Source organism: Peromyscus leucopus, chromosome 8a, assembly GCF_004664715.2.
Source record: "Peromyscus leucopus breed LL Stock chromosome 8a, UCI_PerLeu_2.1, whole genome shotgun sequence".
NCBI lineage: Eukaryota > Metazoa > Chordata > Mammalia > Rodentia > Cricetidae > Peromyscus > Peromyscus leucopus.
The window spans coordinates 43,661,024-43,686,541 of NC_051085.1; the positions used below are offsets into that span (position 1 = coordinate 43,661,024).

The following is a 25,518-nucleotide window of genomic DNA, read 5'->3' on the forward strand; positions in this document are numbered from 1 at the left end:
TAACATGGTAAATTCAAGTAAAATATTTGTTAGTGCTAGAAGATGTCCAGAGCTTTGCACTCTTAATGGTTAAGGTTTGATGAAGGATGGTAATATATAGATGAAGCAGCTTTTCCTTTACATTTTTTAATGACCAGACAAGCAGAGATGCTCTAAGTACAGAACATGAGCTTGCCTGTTGGTACAGGAAGGTTCCAAGCTCCTCATAAAACAGGATGATAGAAAAAAAAAGTTATTGTGTGGAAATAAATAATGCAAAATGTTTTCTGTGGACCACATAATCACTTATTCTGATGATAAAAAACAGCAAGTATAGACTGGGAGATTTTAAACCAACACTTGGTGAAAATGGGAGAGGCCTCTCTTCCAGACCATCCCAATCTTGACAGCAAGCACCTTTGTCCACTGAGTCATTTTACTGCCGCTACTTTCCTTTTTTTTTTTTTTAAAGCAGGGTCTTGTAGCTTAGACTGGCCTTGAAGTTCCTATGCAAGCAACAGTGACTATGAACTTCTGATACTCTGCCTTAGCCCTCTAAATTCTTGGATTAGTTATGTGCTGCCATTGCCAGGCCAATAATGATGTCATATTTAATAAATTAAAGGATAGAATTTATGAAAAAAACCCGAAAAACAAGTTAATAGATTATGAGAAGTGGTTTGACTGTTCCAGAAAGTCTTCTCCAAGATAAGAATCACCTTTTCTAAACAACCCGGGAGGGCGGTCTGGAAGGACAGAGAACCCAGGAGGTCTTTCAGGAGTTCTGTCTGTCCCCGGCTGATGGCAGTCATGTCTGGGATGGGGGAGCAGGGAAGCAGCTGCCAGAGCATGCACTTCCAGCAATGGACAGGGGACCTGACCAGAGGGCAAGTGTTAATCCTCCCTTGGTTAATCCTCTCCAGCCTCAGTCAGAGGGAGCAGGGACTTATGCAAGAACCCCTTGTGAAAGATAGCGGAACACAGCTTGGTGGGGACACACATGTCCAGATGAAGCTTACCCTGGAGGACACTCTCTCCCAGCACTGTTTCACCAAAGCTTGCTCAAGCGATAATTTGCCGTCTCTCTGCAGTGGTTGTAGTAAATGTTCCACCTGTTTCCTTTTTATCTCATATTGAACTCTGAAGTGCTTAAACGACTAAAAGAGGAAACACAGCAACAACGTGGTGATGAGTCCCCAAACCCAAAACAAAGGAAAGCACATCCCCTAGGTAAGGATCCTGTCCATTTGGAGAGCACTCAGCCATGTCGTTGATGACATTACCAACAGCACTTATGACATCCAGCCTGCCTTAGACCTTGACCGTGTTTGGTGTTTTCGACACATCATCCTCTCTGGCTCTGTCTACACACACACATACACACACACACACACACACACACACACACACACACACACACACACAATTAGGCATCCCATAAGTGATTTGGCAGAGACAAGTAGCAAAAGCAAGGCTAACACCTAGAAATTACAAAGTCTGCATAGAAACAGACAAAACTATAATAATAATAATAATAATAATAATAATAATAATAATAATAACTGAGCTCACTGGGCCCAGAAAGACAAATGCAAACAGTTCACTTGCATATGTAGATCCTACCTTGGAATATTGTTTTTTTTTTTTTTTTTTATATTTAACCTAGAGTCCATGTGGAAGCCAGGAACCTGGAAATGGGCCACTAAAGGTAAACAGCTAAGGGACAGGGATAGTAGAGTACAGATAGAAAGAATGTAGAGGGAGAATTCTGGGAGGAGATCAGGGAGAATGAATGGAGAGGAGAATACTGGGAGGAGATCAGGGAGAATGAATGGAGAGGGAGAATTCTGGGAGGAGATCAGGGAGACTGAATGGAGAGGGAGAACACTGGGAGGAGATCAGGGAGAATGAATGGAGAGGGAGAACACTGGGAGGAGATCAGGGAGAATGAATGGAGAGGGAGAGAGTACTGGGAGGAGATCAAGCATGGAGGGGGTGGGGAACAAGAAAAGGAGGTATTGGGGGAAGGTTAAACTGAAATGAAGGGCGCATATCGAAATTATACGGAAGCCTATGATCTTCCACATACTCCCCAATTCAATTAGGGGGCAGTACAGCATAGGTGACATTGAGGGAGAGGTGGGATATTCTCAGGGTTAAAGGGCTAAATTGGGATAGAGGTCTTGGGGAGATGAGAAAGTGTGTGTGTGTGTGTGTGTGTGTGTGTGTGTGTGTGTGTGTGTGTAGGGGGTTAGCCAAACTAAGGATACATGGTGATGCCTTATGGAAATCAACTAGTTTATAATATATCTTTGCATGCACACACACACACATACACACACACACTGGAGTTTGAACAGAAGTACCCTGCACAGGTGGACAATGATGCTCCCAGAAGGCATGGGTTATGAAATGAAAATCTCAGTGTCAGGCATAAGCTACCTCCTCAGATGTTATTGCCACCCAAAACAACACAGGCTATAGCCACTGTTTTGTTTGTCCACCATAACTACATAGCAAGACCCTATTGCTGAAGACGCCACTAACTCGGCTATAGGACATAGAGAAATCTCCAGGAAACTCTCTCTCCTGGCTTGCTCACACAGTGCCACCAGGTGCTAAGGAGGCTGCTGCTGTGGATATCGCTCTATATAAATAAAACACTGGCCAGTGACCAGGCAGGAAGTGTAGGCGGGACAAGGTGAGAGGAGAATTGAGGGAACAGGAGGGAGGAGGGAGAGACACTGCAGCCACCACCAGGACAAGCAGCATGTGAAGATGCCGGTAAGCCACGAGGCAAGGTATAGATTTATAAAAAATGGGTTAATTTAAGATATAGTAACAGTTAACAAGAAGCCTGCCAGGCCATACAATTTATAAGTAATATAAGCGTCTGAGTGATTATTTTATACATGGGTTGTGGGACTGCGGGGCTTGGTGGGATCTGGAGAGAAGCTCTCTAGCAACAGGTTGCTGAGACATCAACACTCTTATCTAGTGCTGGACACAGCATGCTTCAATAATGACCCACTGACAGGTCGTGCCTACTGGTGTGATGATGGCATGGGCAGTGGCTATGAGGGGAACAAGTGCTTTCTGATTGTGCCCCCTCCACAGGCACGATCTTGTGTCTGTTACTATAGAAATGGTCAAAAACCCATGAGTGTGGAGGTCGTAGACCCTAGTAGGAGAACCTATTGTGTTTGCTACATGGACATGCTGTCAAACAATCTTCTACTTGTAGATTTGGACTGCTCTTGACTTTAAAGAGACACTTCTTTTTTTTTCAGTGGGTTGTGGCTAATGCAGAGATTCATAACTGGTCAAAGTAAAGAGTATAAGCAGTTCTGAGTGCTCTGTTGTGTGGGGGACATGTATCTCAACTTTCCACCACTCAAGGATCAGGGAATGTCACCATAGAGAGCAGAAAAAAAAAGTAGTAGCTGGTGTATGGGAAAGAAAGCTGTGGGGTGCCCACTTCTAGACCTGGCACGCTGTTGCACTCATGAACTCACTGCAGCTCTGGTTATCTGCATGAGACCTGCACAAGATCAAACCAGTCAAAATTCTAGCATGGCGGTCACCTGAGGTCCCAGTCTTAGCTGAGGAGCTATTGACCCTTGATGGCTCCTAGGAGAAGGAGGCTCACTCTCCCTTATGGATGGCAGCTGGTAGTTTGCTTATGCTCCAGTTTGTGGCCATACACGTATGCCCACAGAGGCAGCACTAATTGAACTCGAGGGGTTATCAATAACAATAATAAATAAAAGAGGACATGAAGATGGGAAGACATGGGGTAAGGGGCACTAAGAAAAGTTGAGGGAAGGTAGTGGTGGATGCATATATATTGTATGATGCATGAAACGTTTAAAGAGTACAACTATTACTTAAAAATAAATTTAAAACATTAAAACAGATTCTTTCTAGTTAGTAATTTATGAACCAGTTCATATTTGCCAGGGAAGCATAGTTAATTACAACTATGAATTTATATATACTAATGAACAAAATAATTGCTTTAGCAAGAGATAATATTATTTATAGTTCTTCATATTATTATATAGACATTATAATATTATCATATTGATTATATGTGTCAAATAATGCTGAATTAAACATACTCATATTTACATTTAAGCAATCCTGTTCAAAGAGGTTACCTGTGGGGCCTTGTTACTTAAATAATAATCATTTAATTTTATGCCATAAAATTTTTAAGTATGCCACAGAATATTTAAAATTTCATTATGTTTAGACCTCGAACCATAGGCTTGAAACTAATATAAAAATAGTCATCCTGAAGTTGTACGGTTTTTTTTTTATAATAAACTAGCACATATACAAAGTGATTATATTCACAGATAAGGAATGGAAAACAACCATTACTTATAAATTTGAACATCTAAAACTTGACTCCACTTCCCAGGTTTGAACTGGAAATGCCATTAAGATGTACAGTTAGATCAGAAAACAGGGGGAAGCCCTCCAGGGTCCAGCAGACTCTGGAGAGAATTTCAGTTACAAACATGTAAATTCCCTTGAAGGACACTGGGGGGAGTTGACGAACACAAATTTGACCATAAGCTCCACCTTCCCCTCCCCCGGACTTAATGGAATTCAGAGGATACCAAAATGTGAAAGCAATCTTTAATTCTGTCCTACGGAATTCTGTGTTTGGAAAAATCAGAGCTGTGTTGCTTCTGACGAGCTGAATAAGAAGAAATTATGGATTATATAATAGGAACATGAAGGAGAATTTCCCCTAGCTGCAGACTGTGAATAGGTAGTTCAGCCTTGTTTTAAATGCTGACAGTCATGGGTGCAGAAGGAGACTTTCTTTTCCTGTTTCATTTGTTTGTTTGTTTCCTGATCTCCTTAAAAAAATAACACGTGGTCCTGCTGGGAGATTTAGTTTTTGATGGTTTGTGCTACAGCTAAAATTTACTCACAAACAAAACAAACCCATCTACTCTGTTTCTATACTCTGTTCTCAGTTTGCTGGCTTAATCATTTTATAATGCAGCTCATTGCAGAGAATTTTATTTTGGGCAAACAAGAAACACTGAGTTTCAAAGCAAAAGAATCCATGGAAAGTAAGCATAAATTAAATTTATTGTTTTGGCAAGTTGAAAAAAACCAAAACATATCAATGTTGGCATGGCCATCTGAATTTAGGTATATTTATAAAAGTGTATAACATCACACATTCAAGTCCTTTATTGTCTGCCATGTTGGATGTCTCACATCACCTGCACCTTTCTGGTAGAAAAAGAAAAAGAAAAAAGGGCTGAACTATAACAGGGTGGAATATGTGAGAGAATATTGCTCAGAATGTGTTACATTTAGCTTGCCCACTAAAATGAAGTGGAATTTGAAATGGGAGGAAAATGGCCACTCGGCGGGGAAGAAGTCACAACTTTTTAATGGGAAAAACCTGCTGTGGCAAGTTCTTCTTGGAAGTGTAAATTGAAAGCAGAAAGTCAGCTGGTGACATCGTAGGGAGACTGGACACAGCACCATGACTTCAGCTCAAGGGCAACCGTCTTGATCTGGACAGGTCACAGAAGAAACTCATTCCCTCTGTGGACCCTCAGCAAATACTTATGAAACTCTTTTTTTAAACTCCATTTATCTTGGTAGTTCTCTGGGGTCTCAAATCAGTTGTTTATTTTAGTGGATTTTTATGTCTGTTGACATCTGTAACCCCAAAAGGTCTTTGAAAACAATGGCTCCGTGGTTTTGTCCTGTGTTGTGGATAAAACTGACTGTCAAAAACGGTGGCAACTCAACTCTCTACTGAGGGCATAGTGCAACCTCAAAGTACCCACTTAGATAGAAAGAGAATTGTTCTGTTCAAACTTAAGATAATGCTTGTTACTTATTTAAACCATTTCCTTATAAATATGATTTGGAAGATTAGACATACATTATGTGATATATCTTCAGTCCTCCATGGAAAGCTTTTTGAAATGTCTAGATCTGTTTTGCACACTTACCTGGTATTTGTCCTGCAGACTTGACTCGGTCATCTGTGCTCTCGTCAAATCTCTCTCAAATTGTTCTATCCAGACTTTGGTTTCCTTCAAAACTAGCTTGTCTTCTCTCTGGAAACCAGGGAAACATTGCAATGTTATTAGTAACTGTAAAATTAGTCTCTGATTATAATTTTAGTATTTGGCATACGCCAGTTATTTCTAAAAATGTTCTTCTCCTTGTTCTTCATCTTTTTGAAGTATAAGAAGTAAAACTGATTTGATAAGATATCTTTTAAGCACTAAAATTATCTGCCTTCCTTTCCTTCCATCAACACTATGGGAAAGTTTGTGTTGACTTAGGTTAGTGCACCAGCTTATTAATAAGGGAAAAACATGCTCAAAACAGACCATCTTGCATCCAAAATATACCCAGAAAAAAAATGGTATCTGTAACAGAGACATAAGCCTGAAGGTCGATTCCCAAAACACGGTCATTGATAACCCAGGGAATTTTTATGGATGGGATAAATTTTGGTTGTCAAGTAGTCATCATAATAACATTAGACAAATGGCACATATTACTATTTTAAATATACTATTACTATACTTAAGATATACACAGAAAACACACTTAGACTGCTCAACATTATTTTCTACACCCTTGCTGCATGATTCCTATTATAGATGTACCAAGTCATCTGCAGAATGAATTGTCCAGTATTCTTTTACTTACCCATATCTAAGAATAAAAGCAAAAACATTCCACTATCAATGAAGTGAAAATTCTAATTTTTCAAGGGATTTTATGCCAAAGTAAATAGAAACTGATTTCACATGTGTGTATGTGTGTGTGTGTGTGTGTGTGTGTGTGTGTGTGTGCACTTTCAAATGGCTTTCATTTGGGTGATAACTTGATGTCGCTCAGGACAGAGACAGGCACACAATATTGGTATGATCTATGACCTGTCCCATCATTGGGTCTTGTAGATGTGGCTCTCTTTTTCCTTAACACTTATTTTTCCCTGTTCCTGATATCTTCTCTCCGAGTTCTTCCTGGAATACAAGTCTGAGCTGGGAGTTTCCTAGGCTAGCTCATCTCAACATTTAAAATGTATTACACTCACCTGAAGAGACTGTGACAACCCACGTGGTGAGCACACACCCAGACTTCCTGGCTCAATAGATGTGGGAAAGACTCAAGAATTTCTATCACAACAAATATTCAAGCGCCCCCAAAGCTGCTTGTTATCAGCATACAGAGCCACCTAGAGGACTCTCCTCTATGAACCTGTAACAGCCTTAGCCCCTATATCCATCCAGCCTGATGTCTGCAATTGTTTTTATCTCCAGTGGCTAATGTGGGGCTTGACAATCGAGATCTCTCAACAGATGACTATGGAATAATGATTAATTGGTAGAATATTTATCAAGAAAACACTGAAACGGGGGCCAGCCTGTAAAATCATCTCTAACCCATGATGCTCATTTTGAATGAGCAGGTGAATGTAATCAAGCTCACATTTTCTTATTCTTTGGTTTTCATGCACACCATGAACTAAAAATGAATGCACAGTGTGGTCTGGCAGGGAAAATACCCCCTGTTTATCTCTCAGGAATGAGAGGTCAAAGTGGCCGCTCACCCTCCCTGGCCTCTGTCACAGTGAGCTGTGAATGTCACTGCCATACTGTCCATGGCAGCTATCTTGTCAACATCTGCTTCTGACATACACTGGGAACTGACCCTAAGAGCAGATGCTGGTTACTGATTGAAATGACTTCAGGAATCATCGGAGGATTGTGCTCTTAAATAACTGTATTGGAGTCTGTCCCACAGAACTCCCATGGTGATGGGGGAGGGACAGATCATCTGAAAAGGTAAAGGAGATGCAGGCGCTTTTACAGTCAATGACTCCCTTTGTAAGAGGAAAATGAAGCTCCAAACAATACCAAGAGTCTCATAAACTATAGGCTGAATGGCTTTTCTTCAAATGGTGACTTCTACATGCATTTAAAAGGTACGAAGGTCTGTTTGCCTAATTTCATGCCAAATATCATCACACCAAGCAGCTAAACTGCCAGCGTTCCCTTCCTGTCTCCCTCTCAAACACAAAGGCACATTTATAATTTTATGACATGTTTGTAAAGGCCAAAACTTAGGTTGTGTGGATCAGGAAATAAAGATAATTTCATATTTGACATAAAATTAGTTACTTCTAGCTTTCTATCCCCATGTTGGCATAAGTCTATTGCACTGATAGATATTTATGCCCAGGGTCTAGAAATTATATCAAGAAATATGGAGATATTAAAAGATAGGCTAAGCACTCAAGACCTTGAACATGAACATTCATTCTGCAAATGCTTCTGAGTATTTACTACATAGATTGACTTTGCTGAGCCATGTGACCCAGTATCGAGTGAAAGAGATGTCCTCACACTGGGAATTATCTTTTTAGTGGTTTTCTGCTTAATAGTTTAAGATTTCAAAATAGTCATTTTGCTTGATTTCTACTTTTGTTTGTCACATTTCAGAAAAGCCAACATAATCATTATAAATCTCCTTCTATTAGTGCTGTTAAGTACATTATTTGATACCTTATTTTAATTAAAAATTAGTGGGCTTAGGTTGGCAATAATGTTTAGTCACACAGACATATATTATTTGTTATGCTAGATAGTAAAGAAATTTGCATGATGGATAATTAACATGAAATTAACATATTAAAAGAAAGGTAAGCATGAAAAAGATACATGCAAAGAAATGATGAAGAAGCTAAGGAGTGAAGAATATTTGAAATGCTCATTCAAGACTCCTTCAATCTTACCTTAGAATTTTGTATAAAATTTGCAAAAGTTGGGAAAACTGGAAATAATTCCTAATAATATGAAAATATACAGACACATAACATAAATCAGGAGCAAAATTATGTAGAAAAAGATGAAAATCATTGGGGAGGCATTTGTCTATTGATAGATAATAGTTTAAGACATATAATGACTTAAAAATGTTTACATATGGCTTCCGGGAAGTCAATGAAATTAGCTGGCGGGTGATGTTTTTATTTGAACTTGAAATCGTCATATTTGGCAATACATATAATTTGTAGACATGCTTTGAAATCATTTCAAATATTTTAGGAGAAATGTATGAGGAAAGACTATATAGACTCATATTTTCCCCTGTTAATACACTGACAGAATACAAATCTCTCTATGAGTACCACAGTCAAGACTGTGCAGTACCTTCTGAGGTTAGCCAATAATATTCTGAGGGAAAAAAATAGTAATTGAACGGTTATTAGGTAATTGAACAGAGTCAAACGGCCTATTTTATTCACTTATGACTTAGTACAAATTGCCCACGGACTATCTTAAGTGAAAAGTTTCTTCAGTGGTTTTATTGGTTGAAGAATGGCGCAGTGAGTGTACACTTTCAGTAAGAAAAGTTATGTGTGTGTGTGTGTGTGTGTGTGTGTGTGTGTGTGTGCATGTATGAATATGCATCTATTTACACTTGCCTTATTTTGTACGTGTGTAAGGACTAGGTGGGGAGTGCGTACATCCACAGCATGTATGTGGCGGTCAGAGGACAACTTACAGGAGTCAGATCTTTCCTCCCACCATGCAGGCCCAGGGATTTGAGCTCCCATGTCAGCCTTGACAGCATCCTTCTTTACCCACTGTGCCAAGCCACCGGCCCAAGAAATCATATTTTTAATGCATCCATAACATATTTCATTGAAATAGAGTCACAGAAGGGATACAGAAACCAAATATGCAAAAATAAGCTATTATTTTAAAATGGACTAAGAAATTTACTAAGACCCAAGTAAACAAATACCAAAGATTCTGAAGGGATGGCATGTGTCACCCTAATACAGAAACCAGTAAAATCTGCAAAGTTTATTTATACTGTTAGGCACCATTAAAGGCATTGAGAAATGCAAGCTCTAAAATATATTTTATTAAAATATTCAGCTTTAGATGCTTATTTCCTATATATAAAATCTCACATCAAGGAACAAAGCTTATGAAACATTTTCTTAAAGTTAATTTTAAGATGACCAGGAAAATGTCATTCAAGTCTTACTATTAAGGAAAAGGACGGAGAAAATATTTTTTAAATGGTCAAAATATATTCCCTACATTATTGTTAATCTCTTAATATTGAAGCCCCTTTCATTAAGTGTACTGAAAAGTGTGTCTCCTCTGTGTGTGTAAGTGTGTAAGTCCTGTGTGTGTGTGTGTGTGTGTATGTGTGTGTATGTATGTCCTTGGTGTGTGTCCTCTGTGCCTGTGTGTCCTTTTTCTATGTCCTTTGTGTGTGTTTTCTCTGTGTGTATGTACCATGTACATGTCATGTGTGTGTGCCTGGTGTGTGTCCCATGTGTGTATGTGAGTATATGTGTGTGGTTTTTTTATTTCTAAGGATTTTTGCCTTGAATTCTTGCTCACAGGTATCCTCTTTTGCCCATCAAATGTTGCTAGTTCAGAGTTACTTGTCTAAAAAAACAATTCATATCAGAGACACCCCCACAGTAAAAACTGAAAACCCAGATCACTCATAAATCCACTTTGGGGAACATCTACACATTTCAAATATGAAAGCAAGCTGGAAACCTGTATTGTGTGTGGGTGACTCAAGTACTTTAAATAAAATTTCTCACCCACACAGCAACTTGCAAGTCCAGGTTTGCCATGAAAACCTATAGGCCTGATCTACCACACCCTGGTATGAATCCACACTGGCAAGAGCATGGGCTTCGCTTGAGTATTTCCTGGGCTTCTCAGGCATATTCGCTTTATAATCACGGTAAACTATTCTAATGGTCAGTCTTTTCACTGATGCTGGAAAGATCAAGAACAAAAGAGCTTCCTAACCATAGTTCTAAGAAGCCTGGTTCTACCAACCACTCTATGAATTCTGACCAGAGCACCCTGAAACAGCAGTCGCCTTTAATTCACTCCATCCTTTCCTGAGACACTGACTCATCCTGTCGGCACAATACCTGTTGTTCTTGCAGACTTGGCTTCTGCTCCCTGACTCTTTCCTTCTTGGGCCTGTTTTTAAAGTTTTTATTATTTACTTCTTTAAAAGCATTTGCTTTGTATAGATTTTCTTTATATTCTCAAACAGCTCCAAAATTCCAATCGAAATCAGGGCAATGAATGGAGACAGAGGCATCGCAGAAACTCGTTCATCACGTGCCCTGGGCTACTTAACCTTAAAATAAAGTTTAAACTGTGTGGTGGCAAATCCATTATGCTATAGTTTAGAAGAATGCAATTCGAGTTCCAAGTATTAGAACATTGTGTCCGCTGTTGTCACATCCTAGGAAATGAGGCATCTGGTGGGCCGAGTGGAATGCAAAACAGGACAGGCGTTCTCCACTGAAGCCTGATCAAGACGTCAAACATCACTGACAGTTTAAAATTCAAGTGAGAGTAGGAACTGCACTCCAAAGAAATAATCTTCTAAGACAATTTCATCCTGTTATTTGTCACAGATAATTGGGAATTTACAGTGCTTAAGCTTATACAAATAAATTATTGCCCATGCACACAATGACCTGCACAGTTTTTCATATTAATGCAAAAATAACTGAAGTTGCAGGGGTGCTGTAACTTTTTTCTAAAATACTGTGAGTCTACATATACATAAACATGCTGGAAAGTAATAGCAACACAGTACTTTAGTTTGCATTTCCAGAACATATTCTCTCTAGAAAGAAGGTCAAAGACAGGTCATTTTCTTTTTGTCCAAGATTTTAAATTTTATGACAGTGAACACAGGTCATCTGAGCATGTTGAGAAGCGAAACGTCACTTAAACTATCGAAAGCTGGAAAATCTAATTACAGTGATTAATTAGAACTTGTGCAAATTATGCCTTATGTCCGTGTTTTCTGCAAATATATAAACTTTGAAATTCTAAATTAAATTCCAGCAGACCGAGGAGCACAAGGAACCACCAGACTCTGTGTATACTTGATGTGGTATATTAAAGACCTCAACTGCTGACTCTCCTTAATTTCCATTTAATTATAACATTTATTACTGGCAATGTTCTGCCTGATGTACCTGTCATATGAAGCAGAGAAATCTTTGCTAATCCCATCCTATCTGCAGATACATATTCCTTACTCAGTTGTAATTAAATTTACAGCCTTGTTCTCATATTACAATTCAGTCTGATCAACTTCTTCAAAACAGTATGCATGTACAAAATATGGGAGGCCTTACCTTCTTGTAGGAGGGAATAGGGGGTGGGTTGGGGGAAGGCTGGAGGGGCAGGAGGAGGGAAGAGGGGGATCTGTGATTGGTATGGAAAATAAATAAAAAATTTCTTAATAAAAAAAGTATGCTCTCTTCATGGAGTGGGCATCAATTCAGAGATAGCAAACCCCTACCTCAATGTCTTGCCCATCGCAGCCTGCACCATGGATATCAGGATATTGTGTCAGAAACTGGGCTACATAGGTCATAATAGACTTCTCATCTGGCTTGTCCACATCAACATCTGTAAAAAACAAAACTCAATTATGATTTAATTTATTTCTTAGGTGTTTACTTACATTAAGTTTTGAAATGTAGCTGTGGTATCCCAAACTTCCATCCTGAACCAGGAAGAAAATAGAATTACTAGTAAGAACAGGTTAGTCTGGATGATACTGGGTAGAAATGTTATCACACAGAAAAATGACATGTATTGAGAGAGAGTTTTGGGGAAGGAAGCACACATTTCTTGTAGGCCATTTTGAGGCCAATTAATCATTCATTGAAGATGCTGCATGATTACTTAGGTATCCTGTCAGTTAATTAAAATACAGTAACATGGGATGCTGAAAATCTGAGTGAACATGTGGGATCACAATGTCCACATGTGTAACGCTAGCGACTGCTTGCATAGTCATAAATATTACCAAGTCACAAATAATGTGCTCTGATAAATTTTACTACATCTGACTCCTCAGCGAGCTTCTTCTCTGTGGACATTCCAAATTACAGTGCTTTAGACAAACACTCTTTAAGAGACAGCCCTAAAGCATCTCTATCAACATGGTTCTTGAACCTACTAATATTTATGCATAAATCAGGCAAAAATGTATGCATGTTCAGTAATTATACATGGGGTGGAGCTACACACACCACTCAAATGTAAATAAGTCAGTAAGTATCAAAAAGTAACAACCCCTTTGCAAAGCAATGTGTGCAGCCAGAAGCAAATAAAACAAACTCCAACTGCCACACTCAAATACGAAACTAACTCATTACTTTATAAAGGCCCCTTGAGACTTGAGATTTCATTTCTAGGGATTTGTAAAGAGTGAGATGACTCCTGTGACTTAATAAGGGAATAAAATGAAGGATCTGAAATTTCTGAGGTGAAGACACAATGTGAAGAGGGAGTAAAATTGCTTCTGGAAATGTGAAAAGGGAAAGAAAAGCTATATTTAACATATGACCTATGTCATGATTTAATAATATATCTTGTTAATTCTGTACTAACATGTAATGCATAATTTAGTGATACCTAATATATTCCATTAATTATACAAATATATATATATTTCTAAAATAACTACTATAAAAGGTATTATTCTATTTTAATCCAACTTTCTAAAAGTTTATACATTCAGATTGGCTATATGGATTTTTGAAGAGTTTGCATTAAGGAAATTACACATTTGGGAGTGCACTCATTAGATATTGTCAACTTGACACAAGGGAGGGTCGTCTGGGGAGAGGGAGCTTAAGCTGGAAAAAGAAATGCCTCTGTCAGACCCTGTGGGCAATTCTGTAAGTCATTTTTTTTTTTATTAATGATTGATGTGGGAGGGCCCTGCTCACTGTGGGCATGGTCACCCCTGGGTGGATGACCTTGGGTATGTAAGAAAACAAACTGAGCAAGCCATGGAAAAGCAAGCTCGTAAGCAGCAGTCCTCCGTGATCTCTGTTCCTGCCTCTAGATTCCTGCATTGAGTTTCTGCTCAGAGTTCCTGGCTCTTGATGGACCACCATAAGCTATAAGATGAAATAAACCATGCCGGGCGGTGGTGGCGCACGCCTTTAATCCCAGCACTCGGAAGGCAAAGCCAGGCGGATCTCTGTGAGTTTGAGGCCAGCCTGGGCTACCAAGTGAGCTCCGGGAAAGGCGCAAAGCTACGCAGAGAAACCCTGTCTTGAAAAACAAAACAAAGCAAAACAAAAAGATGAATTAAACCTCTCCTTCAAGTCACTTTTGGTCATGTTGTTAATTGCAATAATAGAAAGCAAACTAGAATAGATATACTCAGTTTTATGTTTTCATTATTATTATTTTTTTTTTTTTTTGAGACAGGGTCTCACTACGCAACTTTGGCTGGCCTGGAACTCACTGTGTAGGTCAGGCTGGCCTTGAACTCATGAACACCCACCTGCCTCCCAAGTGTTGGTATTAAAGGTGTGTCACCACACCAGACTTGGTCTCAGCTTCTGATCAAAAAGTTCTCCTATGTTAAGGGATCAGAATGATTCTGCACTAGGAAACTTGGACTTATTAAAAAAAAAAAAAGATGTATTTACGTGTCTGTGCCTGAGTGTATGCATATGTCAGTGCCAACAGAGCCAGAAGAGGGCATCAGATCCCTGGAACTGAAGTTACAGGCTGTTGTGAGTCACCCTATGGGTACTGGGACTAAACCCAGGTCGTCTGTGAGATCAGCCAGTGCCCTTAACCATGGAGCCATGTCTGCGGCCTCATATTTTATCTTTCTTTCATCCTCTAAGTTGATGGCTGAAATGTGTAGTTTTCCTCCTGATTTTCTTGTGGGAAAAAAAAAAAAGGCTAAGGTCTTGCCTGTGCCTGTGCTAGTGAACACTGGGCCCAACACAGGATCCTCACTCAGCCAAGGATTTTCACAGGCCTCTCATCTGAGGGAGCCCACACAGGTCTTTGTGAGTTTTTCTTGGAAAATGCAAGGGAATACTCCTTGCTGTAGAGTCAAGGGAGCTCGTTCTAAAAGCTCATTTTAACATGTTTGTATTCACTGTATGTTTATATTTATACATAATGAATGTACAAATTACTAATTAAGTAGAAATTCCATAATTACCAAGCCAAATAAAAAATGACCCGTAGCACTTGGATAACTTACTTGGCTATTTTTATTTCACCAAAATAAACAACTTACTCTTTTATTAACACTTACTGAAGGTATCCGAATTGTCTCTGAGGCCTTGAAAAAGCCAACCCTATTTCCAAAATATCTTCAGATTGCCAGCCTTTCCAATAACAACCAGAAGGATAAATAATAGTCACCCCTGGGAACTTTGCTGGCTGACATCCCAACATTGGGTGGTTAGCGGTGTTTCTAAGTGCTACTGCTGTGGGATGGTCTATATGTCAAATCTGTTGCTCTGATTGGTCAATAAATAAAACACTGATTGGCCAGTGGCCAGGCAGGAAGTAGGTGGACAAGGAGAGAGGAGAGTTCTGGGGAGCAGAAGGCTGAGGCAGAGAGAAACTGCCAGCTGCCGCCATGACCAGCAGCATGTGAAGATGCCGGTAAGCCACCAGCCACGTGGCAAGGTATAGATTTATGGAAATGGATTAATTTAAGCTGTAAGAACAGTTAGCAAGAAGCCTGCCATGGCCATACAGTTTGTATGCAATATAATTCTCTGTGTTTACTTGGTTGGGTCTGAGCGGCTGTGGGACTGGCGGGTGACAAAGATTTGTCCTGACTGTGAGCAAGGCAGGAAAACTCTAGCTACATGCTACCCCTCCTGTAAATGTGTGATTTTTATTTTATGATCTTCTGTTTCTTTCAGACTTGGGGGGGGGGGTTATAGATAACCCCCTCTCTCACACATGTACCATGAAAACCTTTCAGCACAATATCTTTTTAAAAAATTATTTGATATTTCATATACTATATTTGATCATATTTACCCCGAATTCCTCTCAGATTCACTCCTACCTGCCTTCTCTCAAACTTCATGTCCCTTAAAAAAACCTATCAAATTCAATTTGTATTACCCACATATTCCTGGGTGTAGAACTATCTACTGGAGCATCATTGACCTACCAGGAGCCCCACCCTTAAAGACAAGTGACTCTACCTTCCCTAGAAGCCATTAGCTGTCCACAGCTCCTCAGTTATGGCTGCACTTATGAATTCCACCCACTCTCTGTTGGAATGTTGACTAATCTGATGTTATGCAGGCAACCATAGCTACCATGAGTTTATGAGTGCAGTGGTCCGGTCATACTAGAAGACACTGTTTCACTCCTATTCTCTCTAATGACTGACTCCTACAAGATTTCTGCCTTCTCTTTTGCATATTCCTTTAGCCTTGGGGAGGTGGGAAGGATACACATGTCCCGTTTGTGACTGAGTACGTCACTGACATTCATTCCTGACACTTTGATCGGCTGTGTGCTCCTTCATTAACCACCTTCCATGGTCAAAGAAACTTTGATGAGGTCTGAGAATTGCACTGATATTTGGGTAGAGAAATATGAATTTAGAGCCATCAAAAGGGTGTTTTAAGTTCTGTGCACCAAGCTGATATGCCAATGGCAAAGAGCTGCCTGGAACATTGGCATCATAATCTATTCCCCCCAACAGGGTGACAAACACATAAAAGACACAGAGCAGATGGTTATTACTCTGTCACAGCCTCTCCAGCGTCATGTTTCTTTGTGGAATCCCAGAAGTCATGCAATGTATGGGTCAGGCACATACAAACATGCTATGGCTCACATATAACACTTGAGGATTGCTCTGTGTACCTTCGGGATCAAGTAGTCTTGGGATGCCCAGTTGTGTTTCGGCAATAGTGAAGGCGTCCTCCAGGTTTTCTCGGTTAGATCTACCTTTCACCTTCTCCAGGTCCACCAGCTCAGGCCGGATGGCATGGATGACTGAATGAAAGGCCAACCCAGTTCTCCAACTCTTTCCGAAGTCTTTCACCTCTATTCCGATCTGCCTGAGTGTGAGCAGCAAAGAAAACAATGTCACATCCTAAACTGATAACAGTGCTTCCTTTAAGGTTTTGAATAAAATCCAGTCATTTTTATCAAACAAGTTCTATGTCAATCAAGATAGAGTATGTCAGTCACAATTTTAGAAGGTATTAAGATGAACACATTTTAATTATATAGTGTTTTTCTTTTTACTTCCTTCTTTCAGTTTCTTCTTTTCTTAATTTGTTTTGAGAGAGTCTTACTATGTAGTTCAGTTTGGCCCTGGCAATTCTCCTATCTCATACTTGTGAAAGTCTGGATTAGAGGTGAGTATTACCATACAGTATTTTTTACATGTTATTTTTCAATTATTGTGATACCCATTTAGAGCACATTTTTATGCTTGCTTTTGAAAGGGAAAATGGAATTATATTAAAATGTGTGAAAAATTTTTAAGAGGGAAAAATATTAAGATATAGAATATATTAAGTCTCACTGTGTCCTGTGAGCACAGGCTTAACAGACTAAGATGGTGTGTCTAAGTCATATCAAGCACATTATAGAAGGTAAAGACAGCTCAATGCAATCACATATGCTAAATCTATCTAATCACATATGCAAAGTGCTTGCCAAGCAGCTCATAGGCTACATATGTCCAGACAATAACTCCAGTTACTCCACCAATCAAGTAGTTTACAAACTGTTTGTTTGTTTATTTATTTAATTTTCTTGAGAGAAACTCCTGGTAGTGAATCCTTTTTCTTTGGTGAATGCAAAACCAGTTCTAATTAATGCCGCTGCTCAAGCCGGTGATGGTATTTTCTTGTTGCAAACAGAAGCAATGCAAGCTTGCAGTGAGAACTTCCTCCAGTGCGTAACTGACCAAGTTTACAGGGAGCTGCAGAGCTGATTCTGAGCATCTGCAGAACCTCCTGGCTAAGGGTAAAAGCCACAAACACCAGCTTAGGTCACGCTTGGCAAATACAATCTTCTGTAGCTTCTTCTCTAAAAATTAGTCTCAACAGCCAGTGAAATGGCTCGTCAGATAAAAGCACCTGCTGTGAAAGGCTGACCACCAAAGTGAGCGTGATCCCATGTGGTGGAAGGAGAGAGAATCAATGGCCAAGGGTTGTCCTCTCAGTTCTACATGTATGCAGTGTCATAGCCCACTCCCTCTGTCCCCAACACACACACACACACACACACACACACACACACACAAACACACACACAAAACAAAAAAAAAAAAAAAAAAAAAAAAAAAAAAAAAAAAAAAAAAAAAAAAAAAAAAAAAAAAAAAAAAAAAAAACACATACACACACACATACACACACACACAATCAATTAATAAATTTGAATTAAAAAATAGTCTTGTTAACTGTATAGATGTTTCCAAATGAAGCAGAAACATCATTTAGTTTTTAGCAGGTTCCCAAGGTTTCCATGAAAAATACACTCTGACACAGCCATGAGTAAGTTGGCAAGTGATCTCCAATCACAGCCTAGAGAAGAATAAAGTTTGACTCTCAAACCTAATGTGTCTGTGTGTACTGTTTGCACAAAATGTATGTGCTCAAAGTAGCACCTTTGGAACTAATAATGACTTTGTGAATAAATATGCTAAAACTATCTCTTAAGGCTTCTGCAATTATATAGTCGATTTGAATGCTCTCTTAACTCACTAGGAATTTCTACTTTCCCAATATGTATGCAATCTTTTTCAGCAGTTATCTGTTACCCTCCCCTGCCCTATCCTTGTTTTCTGTTCATTTGAATATAACCCCTTCATCTTACCTTCACCCTTAACACTTTCCCTTGCCCCCATATATTCATGTAAAATGTTCGTCTCTTTAAGCTACTACAAATTAGTCTTTAACCAAATAAGATGAAGTAATTAATAAATAAACAAGCTGATGAATATTCACCATATAATTAGCTATGTTTTCTGATTTTCTTGAACTTATATTATTGGAAAGAAACATATACTTCCTTAAATATTTATTATCTTAGAGTAATTTAAAATGTCAGTTCATTTACTTCTGTTCATTGAAAATATATGGAAAATGCATTTGTCAATATAAAGGTATATACATTGTTGCTCAGCATATCAAACCAGTAGCTTGTCCTTCTAAAATAATTTTGGTTTCACCTCAAATTTATCATATATGAATTTTATACAGAAACACAAATGAAACTTAGGTACATCACTCAAAGCAGTGACAAGTGGGTCTAATTCATGGGTTTTTCTGACCTGTACTATATGTTTACTTTGAACTATATGTGTTAATATGGATGCACACATCTTCAGTTGCTTGGTTATATTATTAATTTCTGCCCAAAAATATAATGATTCTTAGTTGGCAGTGATGTATCAATGCTACAACTCAATACTTATATTTCTGATATTTGTAAAACTTGTTAAAAACGTGAAGGGCTTAATTATCTTGCATTCTGAGAGACATTTTTCATTTACTTTTGTGTACTATTAAAGTTTGTGAGAAGATAAAAATCACAGACCAGTGATTACTAGCTAGAGCTCCACACAAGATGATTTTAGGAATATTGTCATTCATGTGCTGAAATGGGGATGGAATCTAAAGTCGTCACTCTGTGTCAGGTAAGAAATTGAGAAGCACAACCTGGGACAGCATAAAAGGTAATTTATGTAAAAACTATTGGCAGTTGGGCAGCATATTAATATCATGTGTTCTTAAAGAATTTTCATAACACAGAAGAGTCACTTCCTGCCCCTCTACAGTTCATGCAGATATCAAAGAAATGACTCTTAGTAAGGCATTGATGGATAGAGACATCTCAGGCCCCCAATTATATATATTTAAAGATAAGGAAAATAAAATTTTCATTGATATCAGTAAACAAGTTGTAGGAATGACCTTGAGGTGTCACCATATCTATACTCATGCCCGCGGCCATCATGCAAGTAGATCATGACGAACATAAACATGATCTCACCAGGCTGCCTAGGCTGAGGCTATTCCCTGTCTGGTAAAACTGCAATAGGTACTGGGCGGTGATGGCATACACCTTTAATCCCAGCACTCGGGAGGCAGAGCCAGGCGGATCTCTGTGAGTTAGAGGCCAGCCTGGTCTACAGAGCAAGATCCAAGACAGGCACCAAAACTACACAGAGAAACCCTGTCTCGAAAAACAAACAAACAAACAAACAAAAAGAATGCAAGACTGCAATAGATAGGGGTGCAGTCTCAATGAAGTAATGTATAAGCAATGTAGGAGGACTCCCACATTTAATCTCTACTATAGACTCTAAAGAGAAACAAAACTTTGCTTTTGGAAATATTTCTGATGACATCTTGAGTCATAGATTCCCAAACTAGAAAACCATCAACACACTTTAAAAGCCCATCAAAACCACATACATTACTAGCGTTAATTACGTCTCCTATGTCCATCTTCTCCCCACTGAATTTTGTTCTTAAATTAATTAACACTTAAAAAAATAGAACTCACTATATTCAGTGCCTTAATATTTCATAATAAGGTCTTGTTTACAACTGTTTTCCAGAAGTAGATAATTGGATTCATATTGGACTTATGCAAGCAAACCTGGGAGAAAATGAATTCATTTTTCATGTCATTGGGGAAGAACAAATGAAAACAGCATTTTTTATATAAAGAAGTTTGTCCCAAATGACAGCAAACCACAAAATAGGCAGATCTGCTGAAACCTCACCAAATCTGCTATAAGAAGCTCCTGATGATTAACTAAATTTATATCCCCTATAATAAAAATGTGGACTGCATGCAATAACACTAGGGTGGATAGAAGAATCCATGTTCCAGATAAAGACCAAAGTGGGGGAAAAAGTGTCTAGAAAGTTTCAGAAAATCTAACCTTTCCCCCAGAATCTGAACTTTAGCTTACATTGTCATTAAATAGAACTCAGAAGCCTAATGAAGACATAACTGAGTATGAACGTTTTACAACCTTCTAAATGAGAGCCGAAATTCAAAACAATGGCCTGATTAAAATTAGCCTCCATGCTATGAATCAAAGGGGGATGATGAATCAATTTTATTAATCAGGCTTAATCACATATATGAAGGAAGAATTAATTTTATTACAGGGTTTTCCTAGAGCATTAGTGGTGCTTATGTGCCTATATTCATTTTTTTTTTATTACTTTCTGTGTGGGCCCTGGTGTGCTTGTCAAGGTCAGAGGACAACTTGGATTAGTGCTCATCTTCCTGTTCTCCTGGGATCTAACTCAGGTCATCAGGCTCACAAAACAATTGATTTTACTGGCTGAGCCATCTGGCCAGCACTTGTGTTTCTAGCTTAATTAGAGGAGAGTAAACAAAGGCTGACGAAGAGATGCTCCTACAAACAATCCTCAAATCCCACGAGCATGAGGAGCTATGGAGCATTCAATTGGCCTTTCCAGGGTTTCCGGTTAAGCAAACTGTTGGCACTTACTTGCCTGCTGTGTGTTGGACCCACTTTAACAGAGTCTTCTTGGCATTGCCTTGGATCTTGGTGGTCACCTTGCGTTTGCTGGGTGGGCTGGCTGTCTCAGTGCTGACCATGCTGTCCACAGAGGAAGCACTGCTGGACAGAGACTGTAGCTGTGGGAGGTTGCTGGTCAGCTCTTCGATCTGTGTGTGTGAGCGAGCAGAAAACTGTTAAAATGACCTTTGCTCCTCTTTGCTCAGAGTTCACTTCCCCACAGAGAAGTATCCATGTTAGCATCCTTTATCCCCAGAATAAAAAAAAATGAGTTCTTACATGATATGGTTGGTATTTTAGTCTTTTAAAAATGTTTTTTAAGACTTATTTATTTTTCTTTATGTGTATGAGTGTTTTGTCTGCATGGATGTATGTACACCATGTGTGTCTCTGGACCATGTGTGCCTGTGGAAGCCAGAGGAGGCCATCAGATCCCCTGGATCTGGAGTTCCAGAAGGTTATGAGCTGCCATGTGGGTGCTGGGAACTGAACCCAGGTCCTCTGAAGAAGCAGCCAGTGCTCTTCACCACTAAGCCATCTCTCCAGCCCCTCTTAGTTCTTTTTGTACTTCATATTGCATTGCAGGATGTATCTTACACATAGAAATAAATATTGACTAGCTGAGCAGATTAATTGATGCTACCATTTGAGCTGTTTCCTGAAGGTTGGAAGACTTGTCTCCTATGTGGTGATATTAAGAAATACTGATATATTCAAAGGTAGATCGTTGAAGGAACCACTCAGAAATCTGCACTGGGAAGGAGCTGGTGAGTCTTAGGGTTATTTCTCATGTGTGCAAATCTGGTACTTCGCTTGTCTCCAAGGCTTCTTCTCTCACCATGTTACTTCTCCTTCTGGTTCATGCCCCTGCCCTAACATCACCCGCCATGATGTCATGAAGCCAAGGAGCCTTTCCCAAAGCTGCCACATGTTGTTCAGACTTTGAGTTTCCAAAATTGTGGCCAAAATAAACTTGTGTACAGATCTTTGGTTATTTTGTTATACCAATGGAAAAGAGATTGGTGTAATTAATAAAATAAAACCTAGTGATTATTCTAGAGACAAAGGCAGGTTAATTTCTTCCTGTCCCCACCAGGTAAAAATAGAATAACATTTTCTTGAGCTCCTTGTATATCCACATATATCTCCACTGTGGGATGGTTGTCTATGTTTCAGACATCTTCAGATTTGTTGCCTCTGCTTTTCTTTGGGTGGAAGGTTCACATATGACATAACTGAATGGGAGAAATAGGAACTTTTTTCTTATGTGGGGAGTCCCACCTCTCCTGAGTCAAGAATCAACCAAAGGGTGTGGAAAAAAGGGCATTATGAACATCAACCATCTTATCCCTCTTTGATGCCCCAGCAAGCAAAAATGTAAATGCAATACAACACCTGGAAATACAGGATAATGGTCCACATCAGCCCGAGAACAATTGACGGTCTGCCATCAGCGATATCAGTAGCATTAATGTTGACTAATTTAATCTGTGTAAAAAGAAAAGCTATACTAGTAATCCACCAGAATATTGTGACTCATTTAACTATGCAAAATTAGGATGCTGTTAGATAACAATGGTATTGGGTCATGCCTATGTAATAGCACACAAAAATAATAAGGCAAGCCATAGAGATGAAAGGGCACAAACATGGGTTTATGAAAATTTCAGGGGCATTTGTTGAACATACAAACTGAAAACAGCTGTGAAGTGGATCTCAAAATTTTATTCTATTTAAAGTTAAAAAGCACAACATCACACCATGCAGGGAAGTACCAACAAAAGTCAAAGAGAAATGCTCTTTATATTTAGAGTTGACTAAAACAAAAGAAACATGGTGGGCAGCATTAAAAGAAACATTTACAGTGATGCTTTTTGCCAAATGGCATACCATTTTAGGTTCTCTTTGACCTATAAGAGTCATCAGTTGAGAATTCTAAACTTTGTACTAACCGGCGATCCTCTGTACATGGACTGACATGGAAAAGAAAAGGAGAAGATCATGTAAACATGTAAACAAACTACAGCAGTGTTAGGTTGTCAGTGGGAACAAAGGGTAAACCTGTTACAGCATGATGAGGAGACGGGACTTACAACAGAACAGAAGAAAGTCAGGCAGCTTCCGGACAGAGAATATAAGAACAGTGGAGTGAAAATAGAGAGCTTTCAGAGAGGAGGGCACTCTACTCATAATCGCTCCTAATTGTCCACTGGGATGCTTTCTCTACTATTTAAAGGTCCTAAGAAATGCTACAATCTTAAGAGGGCCATTCGTTATGTCAGTGTCCAAGCAAATGCCAAGAGTGTTGCTCATCACCCTTCCCACAATTCCTAAAAAAGATAGGAAAAGGCCATCAATGACTTCTCAGACTCTGTGACCAGTAATTCCCAGCCAAGTTTTCAAAGAGTGTGTCACTAATAAAGTTCAGACATTCATAAATGGTTTTCTTTAATAAAAGTTTGTCAGACATTGAATTGTGTTGTTTTCTATGCTTAGTCAATACAATATTTAATATATGATTTCTGTATTTTTTTAAAGTAATGTAGGGTTGTTCTATGAAATCAGATATTGGCAAAGGATACCTTCCCTTTATAGATGATATCCTCTATAAATTAAGTCATTAAAGTTTTTACTGTTATATTAATTAAGCAGAGGAAAGTTGTTCTTTTCTTGGATTAATAAATATACCTCCAAAAGAAATAAAGGTTTTATTGACAGACAGCTGCCAGTATGGAAAGGGAATTCCCTGAAAGCCTCTCATATCCTGTCCATTCCACTTTCTGTGGAAAACCCACTGAGGATTAGTGAGAAGAGATTCACTCTGACTGAAGGTGAGAGAGCTCTGAACATGGTCCCAACACTGCACAAAAGGCTACAGTCGTTTGCATACACATCCTGGTACCTGGGGCTTTCCAGAGCATGGGATTCACAAGATCCATTGAGTTGGTGGTGCAATGGACACAAACAAACTTTGTTCCGAGTTCCCAAGCCCTAGAAAATATTCAATTGCATATTTGTGGAGCAATGAATTTATTCAGTGCATATAGATGTGGAGGAAATAATTCAAACATTCTGGTTTCTGGAAGTCCATGGAGGTCCACTCATAAAGATGGTTTGGATATTGCTCCATGCAGACATTCCGTGTTCCCACAAATGAGATAGGGCTAAATCTGAGAGATACAGCCAGTCAGGATGGAAGTGTGGCAATAAATAACGAACTCATGCATACTTAACTTCTGAACTAGCTGCAATATCTAGGGATCTACCTGAAAATGCACCTTCAGTGCCATGCAAGAACTTTTACTCACTGTTATAAATTGCATCCTTATTTCTATTTGAAAATAATCAAAACTGAGAATGGTTTATAAACTACATCATGTCCATGGAGAGGAGTACTATGCAGCCATAAGAAATGGACAAGGAAATCTGTATAAATAGTTGGGGTGACTTCTTAAATACACCTTTAAATAGAAAAGCAAAGTACACCTGCAGTATTCTATATTCATGTAAGAAAGGAGGAGGTGTATAAAAACACGCCTTATGTGTGAGAAGAGATACAGAAAGGATGTCAGAAACCAGAGATTGGTTACCTGAAGGTTGGAAATCAGGGGAATGAAAATGGAAGTGTGGGGGAGGTGCAGAGACTCTGCAGTATTGTTAAACTTTGACTGAAAGAACAAGATGATGACTAACTTCTCCCAATAAACAAGGAACTAAAGGCAACCAGTGGTGTGTGTGTGTGTGTGTGTGTGTGTGTGTGTGTGAGAGAGAGAGAGAGAGAGAGAGAGAGAGAGAGAGAGAGAGAATATAAACAGTAACAAATGAGCATAAGTCTTTTACATATACAATATAAATACAATTCAGTGGATCGGGATGACTAGAACTTACCTAGGCCAAAGGAAAATAGTTTTTGATCAATACTGACTGTAAGGTTAAACATAGAATGACATGTACATTAAACATAGAAAGACACCTCTCTCTGGTTGTTCAGTGTAGCCCCACTGGTGCATGGATTAGCAACTCTAAAACTATTTTGCATTTAGATTAGAGTTGAAAGGGAGAAAACATTGTTGATGAGATCTAGGTTTCTCATTATCAGAGAAAGCTGAAGCAAACAAACATAAAAGG

General features: G+C 39.0%; 1 protein-coding gene across 3 annotated transcripts in view; it reads right to left on the bottom strand.

Annotated features, from left to right (window-relative positions):
* Positions 1-25,518, bottom strand: part of LOC114707476 (nesprin-1) — a 280,202-nt gene that overhangs the window by 147,644 nt on the left and 107,040 nt on the right. The window contains exons 6-13 of one of the 3 annotated variants that reach the window (XM_028890206.2): positions 23,343-23,363; positions 22,786-22,878; positions 21,361-21,539; positions 16,731-16,927; positions 12,364-12,473; positions 8,780-8,830; positions 5,976-6,083; positions 999-1,136 (exon numbers count right to left, since the gene is read on the bottom strand). In XM_028890206.2, coding sequence (XP_028746039.2) covers positions 999-1,136; positions 5,976-6,083; positions 8,780-8,830; positions 12,364-12,473; positions 16,731-16,927; positions 21,361-21,539; positions 22,786-22,878; positions 23,343-23,363 — 897 coding nt within the window. The remainder of the gene's footprint in view (positions 1-998; positions 1,137-5,975; positions 6,084-8,779; positions 8,831-12,363; positions 12,474-16,730; positions 16,928-21,360; positions 21,540-22,785; positions 22,879-23,342; positions 23,364-25,518) is intronic. The other 2 variants (XM_037200368.1, XM_037200367.1) reach the window with 2 other exon arrangements.